The sequence below is a fragment of the Polistes dominula genome, unplaced genomic scaffold (genome assembly GCF_049000335.1).
Source record: "Polistes dominula isolate Pdom_NZ unplaced genomic scaffold, Pdom_raw_medaka contig_19, whole genome shotgun sequence".
Lineage (NCBI taxonomy): Eukaryota > Metazoa > Arthropoda > Insecta > Hymenoptera > Vespidae > Polistes > Polistes dominula.
In genome coordinates this window covers 1,258,376-1,279,461 of record NW_028301058.1, presented here as the reverse complement: position 1 = coordinate 1,279,461, position 21,086 = coordinate 1,258,376, and the positions used below count along the sequence as shown (strand labels likewise).

Below are 21,086 nucleotides of genomic sequence, written 5' to 3'. Positions count from 1 at the left end.
TATACAGAAAATATTAATATAAAATATATTAATTATATTAATAAATAATAATTTTTATTAAAATTACTATTATTATTATTATTATTATTATTTTTATATTTTCTATTAATTATTTTTATTATAATTATTTATATTATTACTTATATTATTTATATTATTATTATAATTATTTCTTAATAATATTAAAAAATATTAAATGTAATTAATAAAATTAAATTAAATTTATTTATTATTATTTTTATTAATATTAAATTAATTTTCTTTTTTATATCAACAAATATCTATTATTCTAATATATATATTATATATTATTAATATTTCAACGTTGATATAAATAAAAATTTATTATTTATATTTGTATCCACAATTAGAATAAAAAAAAAAAATAAATAAGAAAAGTTTAATAACCGTCTTAGAAGAAAAAAAAGAAAAAAACAAAAAGATCTACAAAAAGAAAAAAAAACCATCTAGTGTCTTTGATAAAGATTAATTTCCCAAACTGCTTTCTTTCTTACTTTCTTACTTTCTTTCTGCTTTTTTCATTCTTAAGGTAGTTCCTTCCTTAAAGGTCCCTTCTTCTTTTCGTAGGACGAACTTTTCGAGCCTTTTAATTTCTATTCTTCTTATTTCCGTCTGCAACTTTCGAGCCTTGGGCCAAACACGAATAAATGAGAGAAAGAAAGAGAAAGAGAAAGAGAAAGAGAAAGAGAAAGAGAAAGAGAAAGAAAAATTCGTTCAGCACACTAACCATTGGCTGCTGCTGCTGCTGCTTCTTTCTCTACGATTACTACAGTCCCTTACCTTCCACCCTTTTTCCTCTCACTCACTCTCTCTCTCTTTCTCTTTCTCTTTCTCTCTTTTCAAGCTTCTTCACCCCCTTTAACCTTCCCCACCTCATTTCATCTCATCTCATTTCATTTCATCTCATTTCATCTCATTTCATCTCATCTCTTTTCTTCACAAAAATATTCTTTCTCTTTCTAAGGCCAAGTTTTTACTGCTGGCAGTGCACTTTCCAAAAGGGCGGCCCTGTAGAGTACACACGAATGAACGAAAGAAAAAGAAAAAAGAAAGAAAGAATGAGAAGCTTGAGATGGCCACGTTTTACCATCGATAAAGAGGCTCGTAAAAGACGGGGGGGGGGACCATAAGATTGAGTCGAATGAGGAAGAGGGTGAAAGTTAGGGGTGTAGGCGGAACGAGAAAACGACTACGATTGGGAGACAATTTTTATACCATAAAACATAAATCCTGTTTTTGACTTAACCATTCATTATTATTATTATTATTATTAATAAACATTAGAAACTTAAAAGTTCATTGCCACAAATATCAAATCCCACCAGTGTTCTCGCCCCTGAGCTTGACCCCGTCCATTCGCAGTCTTCGTAGCCCATTTCTTTAAGATCCCGAACCAACATTGTCCTCCCATCTACGTCTCGGTCTACCCAATGGTCTTTTCCCGTTCGTTATATCAACCAGTATTTTATACACCGTTCGATTCACCCCCATGCACGCCACGTGACACCTGCCCATCTTAATCGGCGTGATTTTACGACGTTAATGGTGTCCAGTTTTGTTGTACATTAGGTGTATTTCTACGTTATGGGGGGGGGGGGAAGGATTTCTCCATTCACTCGTTTCCTCATCGCATTTTTACACCGAACATTTTACGAAACAACTTTATTATCGAAAAGTCTTCAATTTCTTTTGATACCGTAACGTAAGTGACACCACGTTTGACTACCATAAAGGACTACCGATAAGATGATTGTCCTGTATATTCTAATTTTCAAGCACCTAAACAACAACTTGACTAATTTATTGCTTCAATTGATTCACTTCTTAAGTTCTTGGTTTATGATCGATCCGAAATACTAAAAGTTGCTGACCCGTTCCTAAATTTTATCACAGACGACCAAAGTTCTAGTATTAGACACGTAGTAGTAGTAGTAATAGTAGTAGTAGTATAAGAGAGCTTATTTCTCGTTCTACTCTCAATTACTAAGAGTGAACGCATCGTTTAACCGGATTTTCTTCACCCATCTCTCTCTCTCTCTCTCTCTCTTTTTTCTTCTTTATTATCATCTACTTCTACTTCTTCTTGAATAAGTCGAAGGAACGTCTGGTAACGACGTCAAAGACGAGAACGAGAAGAAGAAGAAGAAGAAGAAGAAGTAGAAGTAGAAGAAGAAGAAGAAGCAAGAATGAGGAAAGGGGATGGGGGGGGGAGGTGAGGGTTGGGGAGAGGGGGGGGGATAGAACTCGAACAACTTTAATCGGCATACTACTCTACTGTGGGTACTCGTAAACGTCTTGTTCTGTCGTTTCAAACGCCGACTGTCATCCTCGTAAAAGTCGAAATAAGATTCGATATACAATCCTCCCCCCTTCCCCCTTCCCCCTTCCCCACCGATAGGATTGGGGTTTATTTCGTTGATCTTAAAAAAGAAGAAGAAGAAAAAAAAAGGGGTAAGACTTTATTTATTTCGTACAGCAATTCGAAGTTGTAGGTAGTAGTAGTTACTTTTTTTTAAAAATGATTTTTTAAACCTTGAAATTACGGTCATCACACTTCGTTCTGAAATTTATTGCGTTAAACACTTTGAGAACACTCAAGGTTTAATAATAATAAATTATTATTATTATTATTATGATTATTTTTATTTTTATTATTGTTGTTGTTATTGTTGTTGTTGATTTTATTTTTAAAAAATCGCAGATTTCTTTTATTGTTGGAAAAATAATTTAGTTTATGTCAAATGGTGTATAAAAATTTTTATGAACAATATGGGAGTGGTTATCTGTGCAGTTTGGTTGTGTTTTTGGTATTATTGGAATTAGGTTTGCAGATGGTTCAATCATCTGAAGATAATTTACAAAGTTATTATTATATTTATTATTATTATTATTTTTATATTATATTTATTTTATTTCTTTTTTGTTTTTGTTTTGATTTGATTTGATTTGATTTATGATTACGATAACATAGTATGTGTAAAGTATAATTAGTTATAGATATAAATATAATCCAAGATAAACGAGGAAATAAAATGTATTATTATTATTATTATTATTATTATTATTATTATTATTATTATTATTATTTTTTTATTTGATTTAATATTACCATATCATATATAAAAAAAAGTATTATTAGTTATTAATATAAAACGAGGTAAACGAGTGAATAAAAATTTCTTGTTTTCTGTCTCTTTTTGTTTGTTTTTTTATTTCCCAAAAAAAAAAAAAAATTGTCAAGAAATTTTCTTGAAGAAAAAGAGAAAGAAAAAAAGAAAAAGAGAAAGAGAAAGAGAAAAATATGTTGGAGACTCGTTAAAGGGTTAACGAGTAACAAACGTAAAGAAAATATGAGCATCGTTTGAGTAAAAAGAGTGTGTGTGTGTGTTGTGTGTGAATGAGAAAGAAGAAATAAAGAGAAAGAGAAAGAGAAACGAAATCGTTGAAGAGAAGGAGGACAAGGCGAACTTCTACTCCTTCATAAAGGAGGAGGAGGATGAGGATGAAGGAGGAGGAGGAGGAGGAGAAAGGGGAGAAGGTACGTGTGTTCGTCTTTTCGACAGTTTATGATCGCCTTTTACGAGCCAACTTCGTAATGTCAATTCTTTTTTCTTTTTTTCTTCTTCTCTCTCTTATCATCAAAGGAGAAAGAAAAAGAAGAAGAAGAAGTTGAAGTTGAAGTTGAAGTTGTAGCAAAAATATATTACTGTCAGAAATCAGAGTAATAATAATTCGAATGAAATATAATTTCGAAAAAGAGAGAAGAAAAATTTTGTTCAAGAGAACAAATATTTATATCCATCTCATTTTGTATTTTTTTATTTCTTCAACGAGACTATATTTATTAATAATATAAATCCTTTTATAAATGAGAATATCAAAGATGATCGTATGAAAATACAGATAAGACAAAAAATTCAAAATTACTGTCCCCTTTTCTTTTTTTTCTTTTTTTTTTGTTTAATTTATTTTTATATTTATTTGGTTCAATGAGAAATATTAAAAAAGACAAAACTTAAAATCATAAATAAATTTATTTTTTCTTTTTTTTTGGAGGGATTTTGTATGGATTTAAGAAGAATGAGAAATTATATAAATATTTATATATGATTCAAATGAAACCACAATGAATCTATAAAAAACAAAAGATTAAAATATAAATTCAATAAATATATAATATACTAGGGGTGCCCCGTCACACGTTGCTGTAACTCACGATCAGTCCGATACACACGTCTTTAAGTCAACGAATTACCTTATACCGATTATAAATTGAGATATAAACTATCTTATCTTTCAAATTGGATGAAACTGCACACAGTGTGCAAAATTTGATTAAAATCGGTTCAGTAGTTTAGAAATTCATTGCGAACAAACAACGTGACACGTAATTTATATATATTAAGAAGAAGAAGATATATTATTATTGGTGAGTATGAATATAAAAAATGAAAAGAAAGAAATTCATAAAATGTAATTAAACATATTTTACACACATACACTACTCCTATTTTATTTTTATGTGTACCAAGAAGAAAACAAAAATTGAAATCCCTTGAATTATATTGAATAATATAATAAAATAATAAATATATTATCTAATAATATAAAAATATAAAAACGTAGCAATTAAATCTAAATCCCCCTTTTTAATTCTTAAAACAGAGATTTTGATGGGAATGAGAAAATGCAATGGGTAAAAAAAAGAAACCAAAAAAAAGAAAAGTAAAAAAGTAATCCAAGAATAATCCAAGAAAAAACAACAGTGGACTTATGGTGGTAGTGCTGGTAGGAATGGGGAATGGGGAATAAAAGAAAGAAGATTTTAGTAAAACTGTAAATGCGAATAATTTCAACGTCGAATGAGAGAAAGAAGAAAACAAGAAAAAGAGAAAATTCGAAAGGACATTGGGATGAAACCACCCCCTCAGAATGAATCCTTTCCTCCATTTTTTCTACTCCCTCTCTCTTTCTTTCTTTTTTGGCCCTTTTGATCCTCCCACCTCTTCTCGGTCCTCCAACCTCGAGCATAGCAGCAGCAGCAGCAGCAGCAGCAACGACGGTAGCATCCACCTCCGTCAGTCACCGTGTACGAACACATTGAGAGTTAGTGTGAGTTTGAGTTAGTGTAAGTGTGAGTAGTGAGTAAGTGAGTGTGTAAGAGAGAAAAAGAGAGAGAGAGAGTAGAGTGTGCCATCTATAGCTCTTCTTCTCTTTCATACCCCAAGAGAGAATTCTTTCTCTCTCTTCTCTCTCTCTCTTTCTCTTTTCCATGGATATATAGGTGTAGTAGTAGTAGTAGTAGTAGTAGTAGTAGTAGTAGTCCTCTGGCTGGTCGATAGTCTCGCGCGTAGCAACAGCCGGCCTGGGCTTTTTGCTAGACTTTTAAACCGTCAACTCTGAGAGAGTAAGAGAAAGAGTGTGTGTGAGAGAGAGAGAGAGTAAGCTAGGTACCCATCATCATCCTCCAACATAGCCCAGGCCCTTTACCTCAGGAGCAACTGGCCTCTTTCTTTCTTTCTTTCTTTCTTTCTTTTATTCTTTTCTTTTTTTTTTTTTTTTTTGCTTTAGTTATTTCTATCTTCTTCTTTTGCTACCCATCAAGTTACTATTATTACTTTTTTCTTCTTCATCTTCTTTATCTTCTTTATCTTGTTGTTCTTGTTTCTTTTTCTACTTCTACTTCTTCTTCTTCTTCTTCTTCTTCTTCTTTTGGTGTTCTTATTTCTCATCAGAAAGTTCTTATTCAACAACTCTTTGATAATATATTACTATTACTTTTATTTGAAATTAATGAAGGTTTTAGATTGATAAGAGTATTATCTAACATTGGGATTAGGTGTTTGATACTATTGGGTTGGCAACTAAATCATTGCGAATTTTGTTTTATACTTCATTCAGTTTTGTGATAGCAAAGATCAGAAATTTGATGAATGTGACATTATATGTTACTATCTGATCATCAACAAAAATGGACAGTACCTAAACTTTTATTTTTAAGCAAAAATTTGGAATTTTCATTCTTATTTAAAATCCGCAATCACTTAGTTACCAATCAAATATTATGAAGATTATTTTATAATATTGTTAATTTAATTCAATAGATTAATTCTTAAGTATTTTAATAAAGTGTAAAATATATTGTAGTTTATAGAAATGTTACTTGTAACTATTTGCAACTTTCATTCTATCTTATTTTATTTTCATTATTTTTATCTTCTTCTTTTGCTACCCATCAAGTTACTTGCTTCTACTTCTACTTCTTCTTCTTCTTCTTATGGTGTTCTTCTTATTTCTCATTAGAAACCTTAATCCCAACCATTTCACAATCTACTACTATTACTTTTATTTCAAATCAGTGAAGATTTTAGATTGATAAGAGTATTATCTATCATTGGATAATATAATTATAGGTTTGATACTATCATGAAGATTTTTTTATTTATAATAATGTTAATTTGTTGCAGTGTATATTCTAGTATCACAAAATATTGAAAAATATTGAATACATGTGTATTTATTATTAAAAAGACATTAAATCTCTTTTTAATATTAAATACACATGTATTCAATATTTTGTGTTACTAGAGTAGTTTGTTCTGTATATTAATGAGGCATAGATAATATTTTATAGAAATTGTTCTTTCCAACTAGAGTTAGAAGACAAATGGTACTATTAATACAATATAATATATACTTGAACAATGATTTTTAAAATTGTTATTTAAGTAACCTAAGTGAAATTTCATAAACTCATAAACTTTCATTGTCAGTAAAACACACGCAAAGTTTGATATTGTTTATACAAATCTAAATTAGTTGAATCATCTTAAAAAAAAAAAAAACAATCATGAATTTATGAATACAATTATTATTTGTCTTATCATTCCTAATCACACACAGAATAAAATAAAAACAACTTAAAGTTAAATTGAGAATATCTTTTTGGTGTCTTGCTAAGAGAGTCTGCAGTTGACTGAATGACGATGAAGTAAAAAAAAAAAAAGTCAAAAGAAATAAAAGAACAACTAGATATAGAATGAGGATAAGAAGAAAAAGAAATAGAAGTAGTATTAGTAGTAGTAGTAGTAGTAGGAGGAGGAGGAGGAGGATGTCGAGGTTTAATGTCGACCATGGGGTACTGCAAGCAGCCTGTTAACTGCAGCCGTTGCTTTGCCTGGACACTCTGCTGTTGGATAGGACATTATGATGCTTGGAAAAAGGTATAAAAAGAGATCAAGAGAAAGAAAGAGAGAATCCAACAGACCAATGGTTCCCTGGAATGAGCAGAGAGAGAGAGAGAGAGAGAGAGATAATAGTGTGAGTAAAAAGAAGGGAAAATTGGAGTGGTGGTGGTTGGAATTGGGATGAGAGTTAGAAGAAAAGAGAAAGGGGAATGGTTAGGGGGATGGGATGGGTAAAGGGGGTGTGTCACCCATTGGAAAGTGGGCCCTCAACGAAAGTACTGGAATTATTCCCGAATCTACTACCCAGCGTCACCAACGTATCTCACCAACTTCATGTTTTGTGTTTGCGTTTGAGTTTTTGTTGGTCCTACTGTATTGCTACTGTGTGTTGGCTACTGTAATACTGTTACTACTGTAGTACTGCTGCTGCTGGTGATGCTGATGGTGATGTTGGTGCTGCTTTAGTACATCAGCAGCAGGAATAGCAACAGCAACAGCACTACACTCTGACCGTTCAATACCAAACCACGGTTTTCATACGAATTGTCCACTCTCGTTTTCTTTTCTTGTTTTTTTTTTTTTTTTTTTTTTTTTTGGGGATAGGGGTTTCATATATTATATATTTTCAACCTCTTGTCTAGTTTTTATTTTTATTTTATTTTATTTGCAACATTAGAGTTTGAATAACCACAACGTTATTTGAAGATAGGATATTTCAAAGATTATTTGATATAATTTAGGTATGGTTTACTATTATTGTATTAGATTGATTTAATAATTATTTATTAATAATTTTAGATTTATTTAATTTTAGATTTTCTTACATTTAGTATCTAGTTTTTTAATTTTATTATAATATTTTTGTATTTACTAGCAACACTAGAGTTTGAACACCAATTGGAACCCAATTTGGAAATAGAAAATTTTAAATATGAATTTATTATAGTTCTAATAACTAGATGTATACTTTAATATGGTCCTAATAATTGTTTATCATAGTTAAACATAAAATTGTTGATAATTCATTGTACACTGAATGTACACTAATATTAGAAAGTAATATGCAATGATTTACACAAGTAAGGTTAAAGAACCTTAAGAAAATAAAGCAGACACAAAAGGTTGAAATAAGAAAAGAATGAGAATGAGAAAAAGGAAGATAAGGAAGATGAGAAAGACTAGAATGAGGGGGTTAGGGGTAGGGGGATGAAAAGGACAACGATGGCAGTGGGTCGGTACGTGACTAGCTTGGAAAATAGCCGAAAACGTTTCACTGGTTTGTGTTTCCATCTTCCCTGTGAACGAACGACAACGAAAAGGGGGTGATATACTACTCTGTGTGTGCTATTTCTCTTCGAACTTCACATAGAAACGACCTTGAGATCAGCTGCATTACGTGAAACAGCTGATATAAAAGAGAATACTACTATACGCATATATTGAAATGTTGCAATAGAAAATTTGGTTTGATCTGTTGATAATTAAGTGAAATGAAAATTATGACTCACGTTGGTGACGTTGTAATTCCCGAATTGATCCTTAGGGCTTCCTGATGGTTGTTCACACTGCTTATTTTTGAAGGCCCTGTAGTTCTCCCTTAACTGTTTTCCGTACTGTAAATGCAGAAACAAAAATAAATTAAAATAATTTATCATTCGTTATTTAAATAACACTTTGAATTAAAATAATAATAATTATTGAAACGTGGTACCTAGTCCTAAACAAAAACTGTATTTAACAAGATAAAAAAAGAAAATAAATATAAAATTTAAAATATTATTATTACAATTAAATATAAGATGAAACAAATTTGCAAAACATTATGGAATATAAAAATAATGTTTAAAAAATGATTAATTTCAATCTAAAGGATTGTCAACCAATCACATTGAATTATATTATATTATAGCAATTGATATTTTACGACAATCAAAAACCTATTCGCTTTAGATTTAAATTTGTAGTCACGTTTTCTCAAATACCCTTTTACCACCCTACTAACCCAAGAGGGAATTGTTTTTATTGCTTTTTGACATAAAAATATATTTCAACAGCAAGGGTGAGTGACATTTTCTTAAACGATACTTTAATGTCTACGTTATACTTAAAATAAAATTAAAAAAAAAAAATAAACTCAATGATTTGTCTCTAAAATAATAATTAAATGATCATTAATTATTAAATAATAAACATTATCTAAGTTTTCATATTTTATTGGTAACATATTTGTGTAAAAATAAAAATAATATATAATAAGGGATGAAGATAAAGGGTGTTTAAGGTAAAAAATTATCGTTGAGTATTTAAAGCACATAAGCAACTACCATAAACCACCATAGGCGTGGATCTCTACCATAGGGGATGATATGACTCGCTGTATCGACCCGGAAGAAGAAGAGGTCTGTGTGCGCGCGCGCTTTCGAGTACACTCACTTACACACACCCCCACTCACACGTACACGAAACGACACACAAGTAAGCGCAAACACACATATGTATGTAAAATGGATACCATAATGGAGTATAGGATTTAACTTAATAATTTTCTCTTAATCATCCCTGTAAGTTTACCAACTAACCACTTTTACCACCACCACCACCATCACCATAATCATAATAATTATCATTATTATTTATATTATTATTTCCTTAAGTTTAAACAAAAAAAAGAATGATCGTGAAACATCGTTCAAAGTTGAAATATTTGGTAAAGTCACAAAACGAGTGTTTCAATTCCATTAGAAAAAAAAATTATTTTAAACTTGTATGCATACGTTCGTATGTGTGTATATGTGTAAAATGGTTACGTGTGTGTATATCACCAACGAGTTGGTGATTTATTGCAATTGTGTGTCACCAACACCACTATCATCATCATCATCATCATTATCATCACCCACTATGAGATGAAAGAGTAAAAGAACAGAAAGGGTTGCATATACATGTGTGTATGTGTATATGTGTGTGTCAAAAAGAAAGAGAAAGCCGGAAGGAAGGAAGTAAGTAAAAAAAAAAAGAAGAAAGCAAGTACGCTAGAATAAGAATAAGAGGAGGTTAAGCTTCGTCCAAGTTAGAAAAGGGGGTGTCTTTCTATCCCCCTTCCTCTGTTGAACGAGAAGTTGGACTCCCCCTTCAAGACGACCACTCAGCTTTCTACCCTTTCTCTTCTACCCCTTTTTCTTTTTCGCTTGGGGATGAAAGAGTTAGAATAAGAAGTATCCGAGCTACTTCTCGAAAAAAACTCATACGAGTACTATTACTACTACTATTACAACTATTACACCTAGTGTGTTGAAAGAACCACACGTCACTGATGTATAACTCTTTGCTTCCCACTCCCCACCCACCCTCTCCTCTCCTTCCATATTTCTTTTTTACCTTTAACGAAAAAGAAAGAAAAAAAAAAACTATGAAAAAAAGGGGATGGCTTAGGGTTGAAGTAACAACCCGAAAGGGGAACGGGAATGTTGGTAGTGCCGATGGAAAAAGAAAGATAATTTTAAAAAGAAAGGAACGGTCGAATGAAAAGGGTTAGAAAAAGAGATAGAGGGAAAGGACAAAACTGACGAAAGAAGAAGAAGAAGAAGAAGAAGAAGAAGAAGAGTTAGGTGGTGGTTGGTTGGGGGTGGGTTGAAGGAGGGCTTATGTAAAGCAAAACGAGGGTTGAACGTCAGGTTTCAGACTAGACTAGGTAGATATACATGTATGTGTGCGTTTGTATCAGCCTGAGGGTGTTGTTCAAGAGAAGACACACATCGGGGTTCTTTGAGGGTGGTCCATGTCTTTTTTTTGAGCTTACAAACGAGAAAAAGTATAAGACCAAGAATGACGATGACGATGACGTTGTTGGGTGATGATGGTTCTTTTACTAATACTGCTACTGCTACCGCTGATGTCACAAGAAACGGACCCCCGTCCCCTTCCTCATCCCCTCCCCACACTAGAAACTCGTCGTCTGCTTTGAGAGGTTCGGTCTGAGTCTCCACTTTGCGAAAGAATAGACCACTGAAGATTCGTGTAATAGGGAGGGACCTTAGATGTAATGTACACTACTGACTAAAAGTTTGCTTCCATTTTATTTTCCTTATAACATCAAATGATTGAGATAGGAAAGGAGATACAAAAAAGGGTTGGGATCGTGGGGAGGGGGAGGGAGGGAGGGGGGGGGGGTGCTGAAATAGTGAAGAATAAAATAAAAAATTGACGTTACCTTGGCGAGCCTCATGGCTGTAAGCCAACAAGCCCGTGCCTTTTCGCTGTTAAAGGCGATAACCTTGAGCCCGTGCTCACCAGTTTCCGTGTCTTCGGCCTCAGAGTTGCTACTTGGCCTAAGACAGGCGCCCCACTCGAATGGGGCGGTAAAATATTTCTTTGCGTTGGGAATTCTGTATATGTGATAGTCCGAAAGCCGAGCAATTGGGTTCAGCAAATCGCTTTCCTGTAACAATTCAAATCAAATCATAAATTAATCAACAATTGTACACATTTTTTTAATGTTGGTTCTTGTTAATCAACATTAACATATATAAATATAGATAAAGTAAGGTTAGAATTGAATTTTAATACAATGCCATCTATCAAAAACTTATAACTTAGAATTGAGTTGTAATACAACGCTATCTATCGAAAATTTACGGTACTTAAATACTTAGATAACCTCTAAATAATAAATTCTTAACTTAGCAATAAAAAATTATAAAAATAATACCAAATAGAATGGAATTTATGGTGTTTACTTAAATATAATCTATACCTTTCTTATCATACATTCATTTAATTATATTATATTATAAAACTTATACTAAATATGTATTTTTAAAGATAGAAATATAGTTAGATGTATCAGGAATAAAAAAAGAAAAACAATAAGACAATTAATAAAAATAATCTAAAAGTTTGAGGGTTTATTTTTTAAATTATAAATCAATGAAAATTCCAACCCTGACGCAACCCCATATTGAAATGATTTCTACACACACCGGTTAGATTATTAATTATTCCTTCCCTCAAATAACGTTTGCTTCTTCCTTATATTCATCAATAATAAAAGGGAACCCTTCTAACAAAGAGACTTGAGAAGAGTAGCAAAGGAAGTGAAAATGGGTAAGGCAGGCAACTGGTGCCTTTTGCTGTTCTGCTTCTCAGGTTACCATGTATATTCTATTGTAACACACTGTATATACATGTAAGATAATATTCTCTGTGTTCTATATCTATCTAACTATCTATTTATCTATCTCTCTCTCTCTTTACTCAGTGAACATTGTTAAATAGACAACGAGATCATTAGCGTACAAGACATTCAATCTTTTGACGTTGGTAAGCCTGAGCAAAGATGGTAGGATTATTATTAATAAAAGATAGTTAATAGTAGTAGGTAGGTAAAGAGATGGAAGTAAAATGAAAGGAACATGGATGAACCCAAGAAGTAGAAGTAGAAGTAGAGTAAAGGATGGTAAAGAAGTTTAACAAAAAAAAAAAAAAAAGGAAAAACTGTTTGAGAAAATGGCTAAGGTAATGAAGCAACCGGTTGAATTGAGTAGCCATATTCAACGTAATCACGTTGTTTCCGGCCATGAGATGAGATGAGATAAGGTCAGAAGTAATTTATTCAAAAACTCACAAGTTTGGAAAAAGGTTGGCACAAGAAGAAAGGAGAGAGAGACAGAGAGAGAGAGAGGGTATTATTGGAAGGAAGGAAGGAAAGTTTAGTGGGTGGGGTTAGGTAGGTATGTGGTTTTAAGATCCAACAAAGAAGAAAAAGTCTTGAACCTAAGGAAAATGGGAATGAACGAGATCCTTTAATCCTTTCAGCTAAATCCAGTTTCATTTGAATTTCAAATACATTGTATATAATACATTTCACTGTTATATATTGTAAAAACAATGTTACAGCGATGGTCAGAGTTTAAAAAAAGAATATAAGAAGAATTTGTTTTAATATTAATCGGATTGTCTGATATAAAGTCACTTGTGTGTTGCGTGTTTGGTAAAAGATTAAATGGTAGACATATTGGTGCTATGAATGTAAATTACTTTGGTGAATAATAGTAAGAGAATTATGAGAATAAAGATGAAGAATAAGAAGAAGAAGAAGAAGAAGAAGAGAATGGTAAGGCAACGTGTCTTGGTATGTTTAGATTTTCCTTGAGAGAAAGAAAGAGAGAGAGAGAGAGAGAATAGAAAGAGAAACTTGCTGTCCCTGGGTTCTTCTCCATTCATTTGTATACTCTTCTTATACATGTATCATATATATATGTATGTATGTATGTATGTATGCATAAATGCATCTAAGGAAGTATATATGAATTTATGTAAAAGTATATAAATGAAAATGTAATAATATATGTGTATATGAACTTATGTATGAACATATATACTATACATGTATGAAAATGTATGTATGGGATTTATATATGAAAGTATGAGAATGCACGTGAGTTTGTATAAATGCATGTATAAATTACATTTATTACGTGTACATGAATTTATAAATGTATATATATATATATATATATATTAAATGTTACAATGTGCATTTATGAATACATATATAAATGTATAAATGTATTATTAATGTGTATTTATGTATAAATATAATTGTAAGTACATATATGTATTTGTTAAAGGGAAAAATTGAAATTGGAGAATCATTTTCATGTTAACATGTAAAAATTTAGGGTTGCATTGTTGATTTCTAATGAATTTTGAAATTACTGAACTGATTTTAATGAAATTTTAGGTTATTTTGTGTGATGTTTTTCATTTTAGAATGTAGGATAATTTTTATCGCGTTTATTTTATATTTTTTATCGCAAATTTAAAGAATTATTATTTAGAAGTTATTGAACTTTGAAATTACTGAATCAATTTTAATAAAATTGTTGTTCATTTTGTTTTATTTTTGTCAATTTAAAATGTAGGATAATTTTTATCGCGTTTATTTTATATTTTTTATCGCAAATTTAGAGAATTATTATTTAGAGGTTATGTAAATCCTCTAAGTTGTTTAAGTATTCAATATGGCGTCGTATTTCAATTCCAATTGCAATTTACATGACTGTATTTTTCCTATTTTATCGTGGTATTATTGTTTTATGTATTTCATTTCTAATTGTAGTATTATTTTATGTGTTGTTATTTATATATTATAAATATTAAAAATTTATGTTGTTTTATGTTATTTTATGTAATTTAAAGTCCTAGAAATTCTTAGTGAATATTAATTAGTACTGTAAGTTGTCACTAGTTGGCGTAGTACTTCAATTCAATTCAAATTCATTTTCAATTTACATACAACATAACTATACTTTCTCTATTAATTTCTATTTCTAATTCTTCTTGATCTTTTTCTATTGTTATTACAATTTATTAAATAATTTAGAATCATATTAAATCAACATTTTATAACAATAGATCATTCTCATTATATCAAAAATATAATCATAAGTATATAATGTAAATTAACGTAGTATTGGTTAAGACGAAGTTTGAAACAACTTAGACAAAAAAAATGACAAACCAGTAAGAGAAAGAAATAGAATAAGAAAAGGGTTTAACTAACAGTTAGAGAGAGAGAGAGAGAGAGAGAGACAGAGAAAAAATAAGAGAGAGAGAGAGAGAGAGCAATAGGCTGCATTATACGGCTTGGTAAATATTTGACGATTAGCTTAGTTACACCGTGCAAGAGCGAACTGCAACTGCATTAACAGTTACGTAACTATTATCCAAGCGACTATGGAATTACGGCCAAAAGCAGACAAGAGTAAGAGAGATAGAAAGAGAGAGAGAGAGAGAGAGAGAGAGAGAGAGAGAGAAAATAAACGTGAGTTTACTTGAGTCTATGTGTTTCAAAGAGAGTGAGAGAGAGAGAGAGAGAGAGAGAGAGGTCTCACAAACTCTAATGTACTCTCCACGGTTAGTGTAAATTACTTCGTGCGAAACGTAACGATACACAACTCGACGGGAACGAAGAAGAACCCAACGATTATCCAAAGGAGACTCCTCTCTTCTCTTGATGAATCCTTCGTTAAGCAAAATAAGTGGCTACCAATTAATACAACCTATACATATGTATATATATATATATATATAGTATAGTGTTTCTGTATGTTACATGTTATATGTGTCTGAAATGTGTTTGTATGTGAACGTATAATGTTATAAATATTCATAGTTACGTTAGATAAGGCTAGTTGATTTTAAAAAGCTGCATAAACATTTTTTTTTTTTTTGAAGTGAAAACTTCTTTAGAATAGGAGTGATCTGAAAAGTAAATAAACGGAAACGGAGCTATGTAACGAAGCTATGAAACGGCTGCCATACTAAATAATGAGATGGAATATAGCTATACAGTTTTTTCTATTCTCGGTTTCTTCTTTATGCTATGCTTCGTAGTTATCACTCCTGGTTGTATATGTGTGTGTCTGACCCTACGGACTTATCGGAAAGACCCTACGGACCCTACCTAACTACTTTTCGGAAAAAACCTCACTACTTTTCGGAAAAAACCTCACTACTTATCGGAAAGACCCTACGGACTTATCGGAAAGACCCTACGGACTTATCGGAAAGACCCTACAGACTTATCGGAAAGACCCTACGAACTTATCGGAAAGACCCTACCGACTTATCGGAAAGACCCTACGGACTTATCGGAAAGACCCTACGGACTTTTCGGAAAAAACCTTACTATAGAGGTGTTTACTAGACTAACAGAATTGTTTTGTTACCATGCATTTTTAAGTTACCAGAAGCAACTTGTCTCATTTCTTTGAATTGAGAACTTGCTTACTGTTTAATATGTTATCTATTTATATATGTTTTCAATAAAACGTATAATAATTGTTGAATGTGATAACAATAATATAATAATAATATTATAACAAATAAACACAACAATTATGCTACTCCTGATATTCTGCAGTCGTCTCTTTCTCTCGAAACTTAGTTTTTCGAAGGTTTCACTTCTAACACGTGTGATCTGCCCACATGATATTTTTTTTTTTAATCATCTATCTAAATATATTTGTATGTATATGTGTATCTAGTAGCTGCAATCATTTTCAAATGTTTAAACAAAGTAAAAGCTTGTAGTTATTAACCACAACGCGTGTATTAAATTAACTCATGAAATTATAAAGATGATGACTTGCATCATGTGAGTGAATTTTCATTTCTATGATTGACAAATGATTTGAGGATTATTCGAAAGATACATTAAGGGTTGAAATTGTTTAAATTATTCAATAGATTTTCCTTCCTTTTGTTTTTTCGATTTTTATTGTAAATTTAGCACTTTAATGGTCGCTCATACAGGATGGAAGAAGAAGGAAAATGTTGGCTTCTCGTCATTGCTCGAATTGACGCCCCCAACTAGGATTGGTGTGGGTGAGTGAAAGGTGACGGGTGTTAGGGGAAAGCTAGGAAAATAGAAAAAAAGAAAAAAGAAACTAGGTATGAAAGAAAGAGTAGAACGTCAGGGAAGGGGGATTCTCTCAAGGGGGAAATAAAGGAGAAGAAAGGTTGAATTGGGTTGGGTTAGGTTGGGTTAGGTTGGTTTGAGTTGTTCGACGTTGAAAGATAAGGACGAACACGAATGAACGAAAGGGAGATTCGAAGGATTGACCTAGGTCACTGTTCCACTTCCTTCCTTTTTTCTTTTTTTTTATTTTCTTGACAAGGAGTCACGTGAGTCACGTGTTTATCCCTATTACGTCATCACAGTACGACAAATAATACAACGACGACAGACAAAGAAGTTGATTATGATGATGATAATAATGATTCTGATTAATTATTTGTTAAATTAAATTAATAAAATTATTACGATCGTGTTTTTTTTTTTAATTTTTTTATTATTTATTAAATTTTCAATAAATTAAAAAAAATTTTCGTTTCTATTTTATATATACATACTTATAATTGTCATCATAATTATTGTAATATTTAATATAATCCTGATTAATTATTTGTTAAATTAAAATATCACAATTGTATTTTATTTATTTTTTTATTTAAACTTTCAATAATATTTTTTTATTATTTTTTATTTTTTTTTATTTTATATATATATATATATATATGTATGTATAGACACCTATTATTAGCATCATGATTCATTATTATTATTATCATTATCATCGTGACCATCATTATTATTATTATTATTATTATTATTATTATTTTTATTATTATTACTATTATTAAACTCAATGACTCTTTCTCGAATATATATGAGTGTATATGTATATATATATATATATATATATATATATATATATATATATATATATATTTGAGTGCAGTTAACGGTATAATAAATAAAAGATAATAATACAGTCCGACAATGATCCCTATGATTTCGCAATAAGAATTTATCGTATCGTATTCGTATAGATATTTATTATATCTTCCTGTATTTACTTATTTCTTTTTATTTTTGTTTTTTTTTTTACAGAATTTTTTTACAGAATTTTTCTACACCACTCAACTATTTCGTATCAATTTTAATTCTTGCAAATCATTTACTGTACACGTTCTTTCTTTCTTTCTTTTTTTAATAAATAGATAAATTTCAGATTCATATTACTGTATAATATAATATATTATACAATGAATAAATACTTTTGAAAATTACTGTATAATATAATATATTATACAATGAATATAAATAGTTTTGAAAAAATAAAAAATAATTTGTGTATATAAATATATGGTGTAATATTTATGTAAATGTATGTAAATGTATGTAAATGTATGGTGTACAATAATCCCATTAATGTAAAAAATTATACATAGATATTATTATAACATTGTATTAAATAACAAATACATTTTAGTGTATCTATTTTCAAACAAATATATTATAACATATCATGTATAATATTTCAAACAATTAACAGAAATAATGTATATTTATTATTAATATTATTATTATTATTATTATTTTAATAATACTTTTTAGTTTGATAATAAGAAGAAAAGATACGTTGATTCTTAGAGATATCGTTAAAAATTCATTCACCATTTGACCGTAGATCATCATTATTATCTTATTCTTCTTCTTCTTCTTCTTCTCTTTCACATCTTCTAGATTCTTTCTTTAAGTTAAAAAGATCTTTATTATTTCGAGCACGTTCGAGCAATTTCAACAAACGTTGTAGAGATAGCATTAACGAGGTAGGTGGTTCACCGCTTGATCTCGTAACGACGATATACCAGGCCTAGCATCAACTAATAGAAGAATAGAACAGGACAGAATAAAACTCAACTCAACTCAACTCAACTCAACTGAACAGAATAAAACTGAACTCAACTGAACTGAACAGAACAGAACTGAACAGAACTGAACAGAATAGAACTTGAAATGAACTGAACTGAACAGAACTGAACAGAATAGAACTTGAACTGAACTGAACAGAACTGAACAGAACTGAACAGAATAGAACTTGAACTGAATTGAACAGAACTGAACAGAACTGAACAAAATAGAACTTGAAATGAACTGAACTGAACAGAACTGAACAGAATAGAACTTGAACTGAACTGAACAGAACTAAACTGAATAGAACTTGAATTGAATTGAATAGAACTTGAACAGAACTGAACAGAATAGAACTTGAACTGAACTGAACAGAACTGAACTGAATAGAACTTGAACTGAACTGAACAAAATAGAACTTGAAATGAACTGAACTGAACAGAACTGAACAGAATAGAACTTGAACTGAACTGAACAGAACTAAACTGAATAGAACTTGAATTGAATTGAATAGAACTTGAACTGAACTGAACAGAACTGAACAGAACTGAACAGAATAGAACTTGAAATGAACTGAACTGAACAGAACTGAACAGAATAGAACTTGAACTGAACTGAACAGAACAGAACTGAACTGAATAGAACTTGAAATGAACTGAACAGAATAGAACTTGAACTGAACTGAACAGAACTGAACAGAACTGAACAGAATAGAACTTGAACTGAATTGAACAGAACTAAACTGAATAGAACTTGAATTGAATTGAATAGAACTTGAACTGAACTGAACAGAACTGAACAGAACTGAACAGAATAGAACTTGAACTGAATTGAACAGAACTGAACTGAACAGAACTCTGAATTGGACTGAACTGATCAGAATAGAACTGAAGTGGACTGAACAGAACTGAACAGAATAGAACCTGAACTGGACTGAACAGAACTGAACAGAACTGAACAGAATAGAATCTGAACTGAATTGAACTGAACAGAATAGAACAGTATAACTACTAGACACTAAAGAATACAAATGCAGTAAACCAGCAACTGCAGACTAAATCAGCAGCACCACTAGCAGCCCCCACTAGCAGCACCCACTAGCAGTCACCACTAGCAGTCACCACTAGCAGTCACCACTAGCAGTCACCACTAGCAGTCACCACTAGCAACCACAACTAGCAGTAGCAGTAACATGACAAACATCGGTCGTTGCTCCGAAAAGAGACATCGTTACTAGTATGCTGTTGTAGTTTACTTCTGTTATATGTTCCTTGCTTGCTTGCTGTTACTTGTTGTTGCTTCTGTGGCAGTGAAAGGACTCCTGGGCAGTATCGAATAATCACTGTTTAGATCCAAGGAATGGGAATCACTATTAAATCAAATAGGTCATCTCTTTTACTTATTATCATTTCATAAAATACATGTGTCACATCATGTTTTCCTCTTTCTATCTTCACTTCTGGTTTTTTATTGTGAGAACTTATCCAAGTTAACTCAAAATGGGTTGATTGAGTCCTTCTTTCTTATTATCATTTCATAAAATACATGTCACATCATGTTTTCTTGTTCTATCGTTCTTTTTCCACTTCTATTTTTTGATTGCAACAAATCTAAATCCTAGTAAACTCAAAATGGGTTGGTTGAGTCCTTCTTTCTTATTATCATTTCATAAAATACATGTCACATCATGTTTTCTAGTTCTATCTTTATTTCATTCACTTCTGTTTTCTTTTATTGTAACAAACCTAAATCCAAGTTAACTCAAAATGGGTTGGTTGAGTCCTTCTTTCTTATTATCATTTCACAAAATACATGTCACATCATGTTTTCTAGTTCTATCTTTATTTCATTCACTTCTGTTTTATTTTATTGTAACAAACCTAAATCCAAGTTAACACAAAATGGGCGTTGGTTGGGTCCTTCTTTCTATCTTTTTTTATCCCTTGCTTGCTTTTACATTTAATTTCGATTTTTTTTTTCTTCTTTTCTTTCCTCATTTCTGTTTTTTATTAAATTTGACACGTCACACATACTACTCAATGTATCCCACTCTATCCAATGAATGTGATTTGATCGCATGGATTGTGTCACAAAATTTGAATATTTAAACAACGTTACCAGTCTGCACGAAAACAATTATTGTTAAACATCGATGTATCTTCGTGTGTGTGTGTGTGTGTGTGTGTATGTATGAATCAGCTGTATATTTGTTATAGAAAATATTACACTTGTACAAAAGTATAAAAGCATTGTTTTAAATTTAGAAATTACTCTCTCATATTATCTATCATTATTCTATCTCCTTTCATTTTTTTTTTGTTCTTTCTTTCTTTCTTTCTTTCTTTCTTTCTTTCTTTCTTTCTTTTTCTTATGTCACGCGTTTCACGCCACTGGTGAATCATACATACGCGGGTTAAAAGAAGATAAAAGTAATAAATCCAACCTGTCACACACCGATTACCCTTTCCTATTCAACCAACCAACAGTCAAACAATTACTCTCTGGTGTGACATGCGGAAACGAAATTGGTAGATAAAAAAAAAAAAAGAAAAAAGAAAAAGATAGAAAACAAAGAATGGTAGAACACGTATTACGATTCGTTTCGGTGTAGTCTC

At 31.0% G+C, this 21,086-nt stretch overlaps 1 protein-coding gene across 12 annotated transcripts in view; it reads right to left on the bottom strand.

Annotated features, from left to right (window-relative positions):
* Nucleotides 1–21,086, bottom strand: part of LOC107068855 (growth factor receptor-bound protein 14) — a 364,319-nt gene that overhangs the window by 45,843 nt on the left and 297,390 nt on the right. For all 12 annotated transcript variants that reach the window (XM_089175882.1, XM_089175883.1, XM_089175886.1 and 9 more), the window contains 2 exons: nucleotides 11,419–11,646; nucleotides 8,717–8,821 (listed from right to left, as the gene is read on the bottom strand). In XM_089175882.1, the coding sequence (XP_089032008.1) occupies nucleotides 8,717–8,821; nucleotides 11,419–11,646 (333 nt within the window). The remainder of the gene's footprint in view (nucleotides 1–8,716; nucleotides 8,822–11,418; nucleotides 11,647–21,086) is intronic.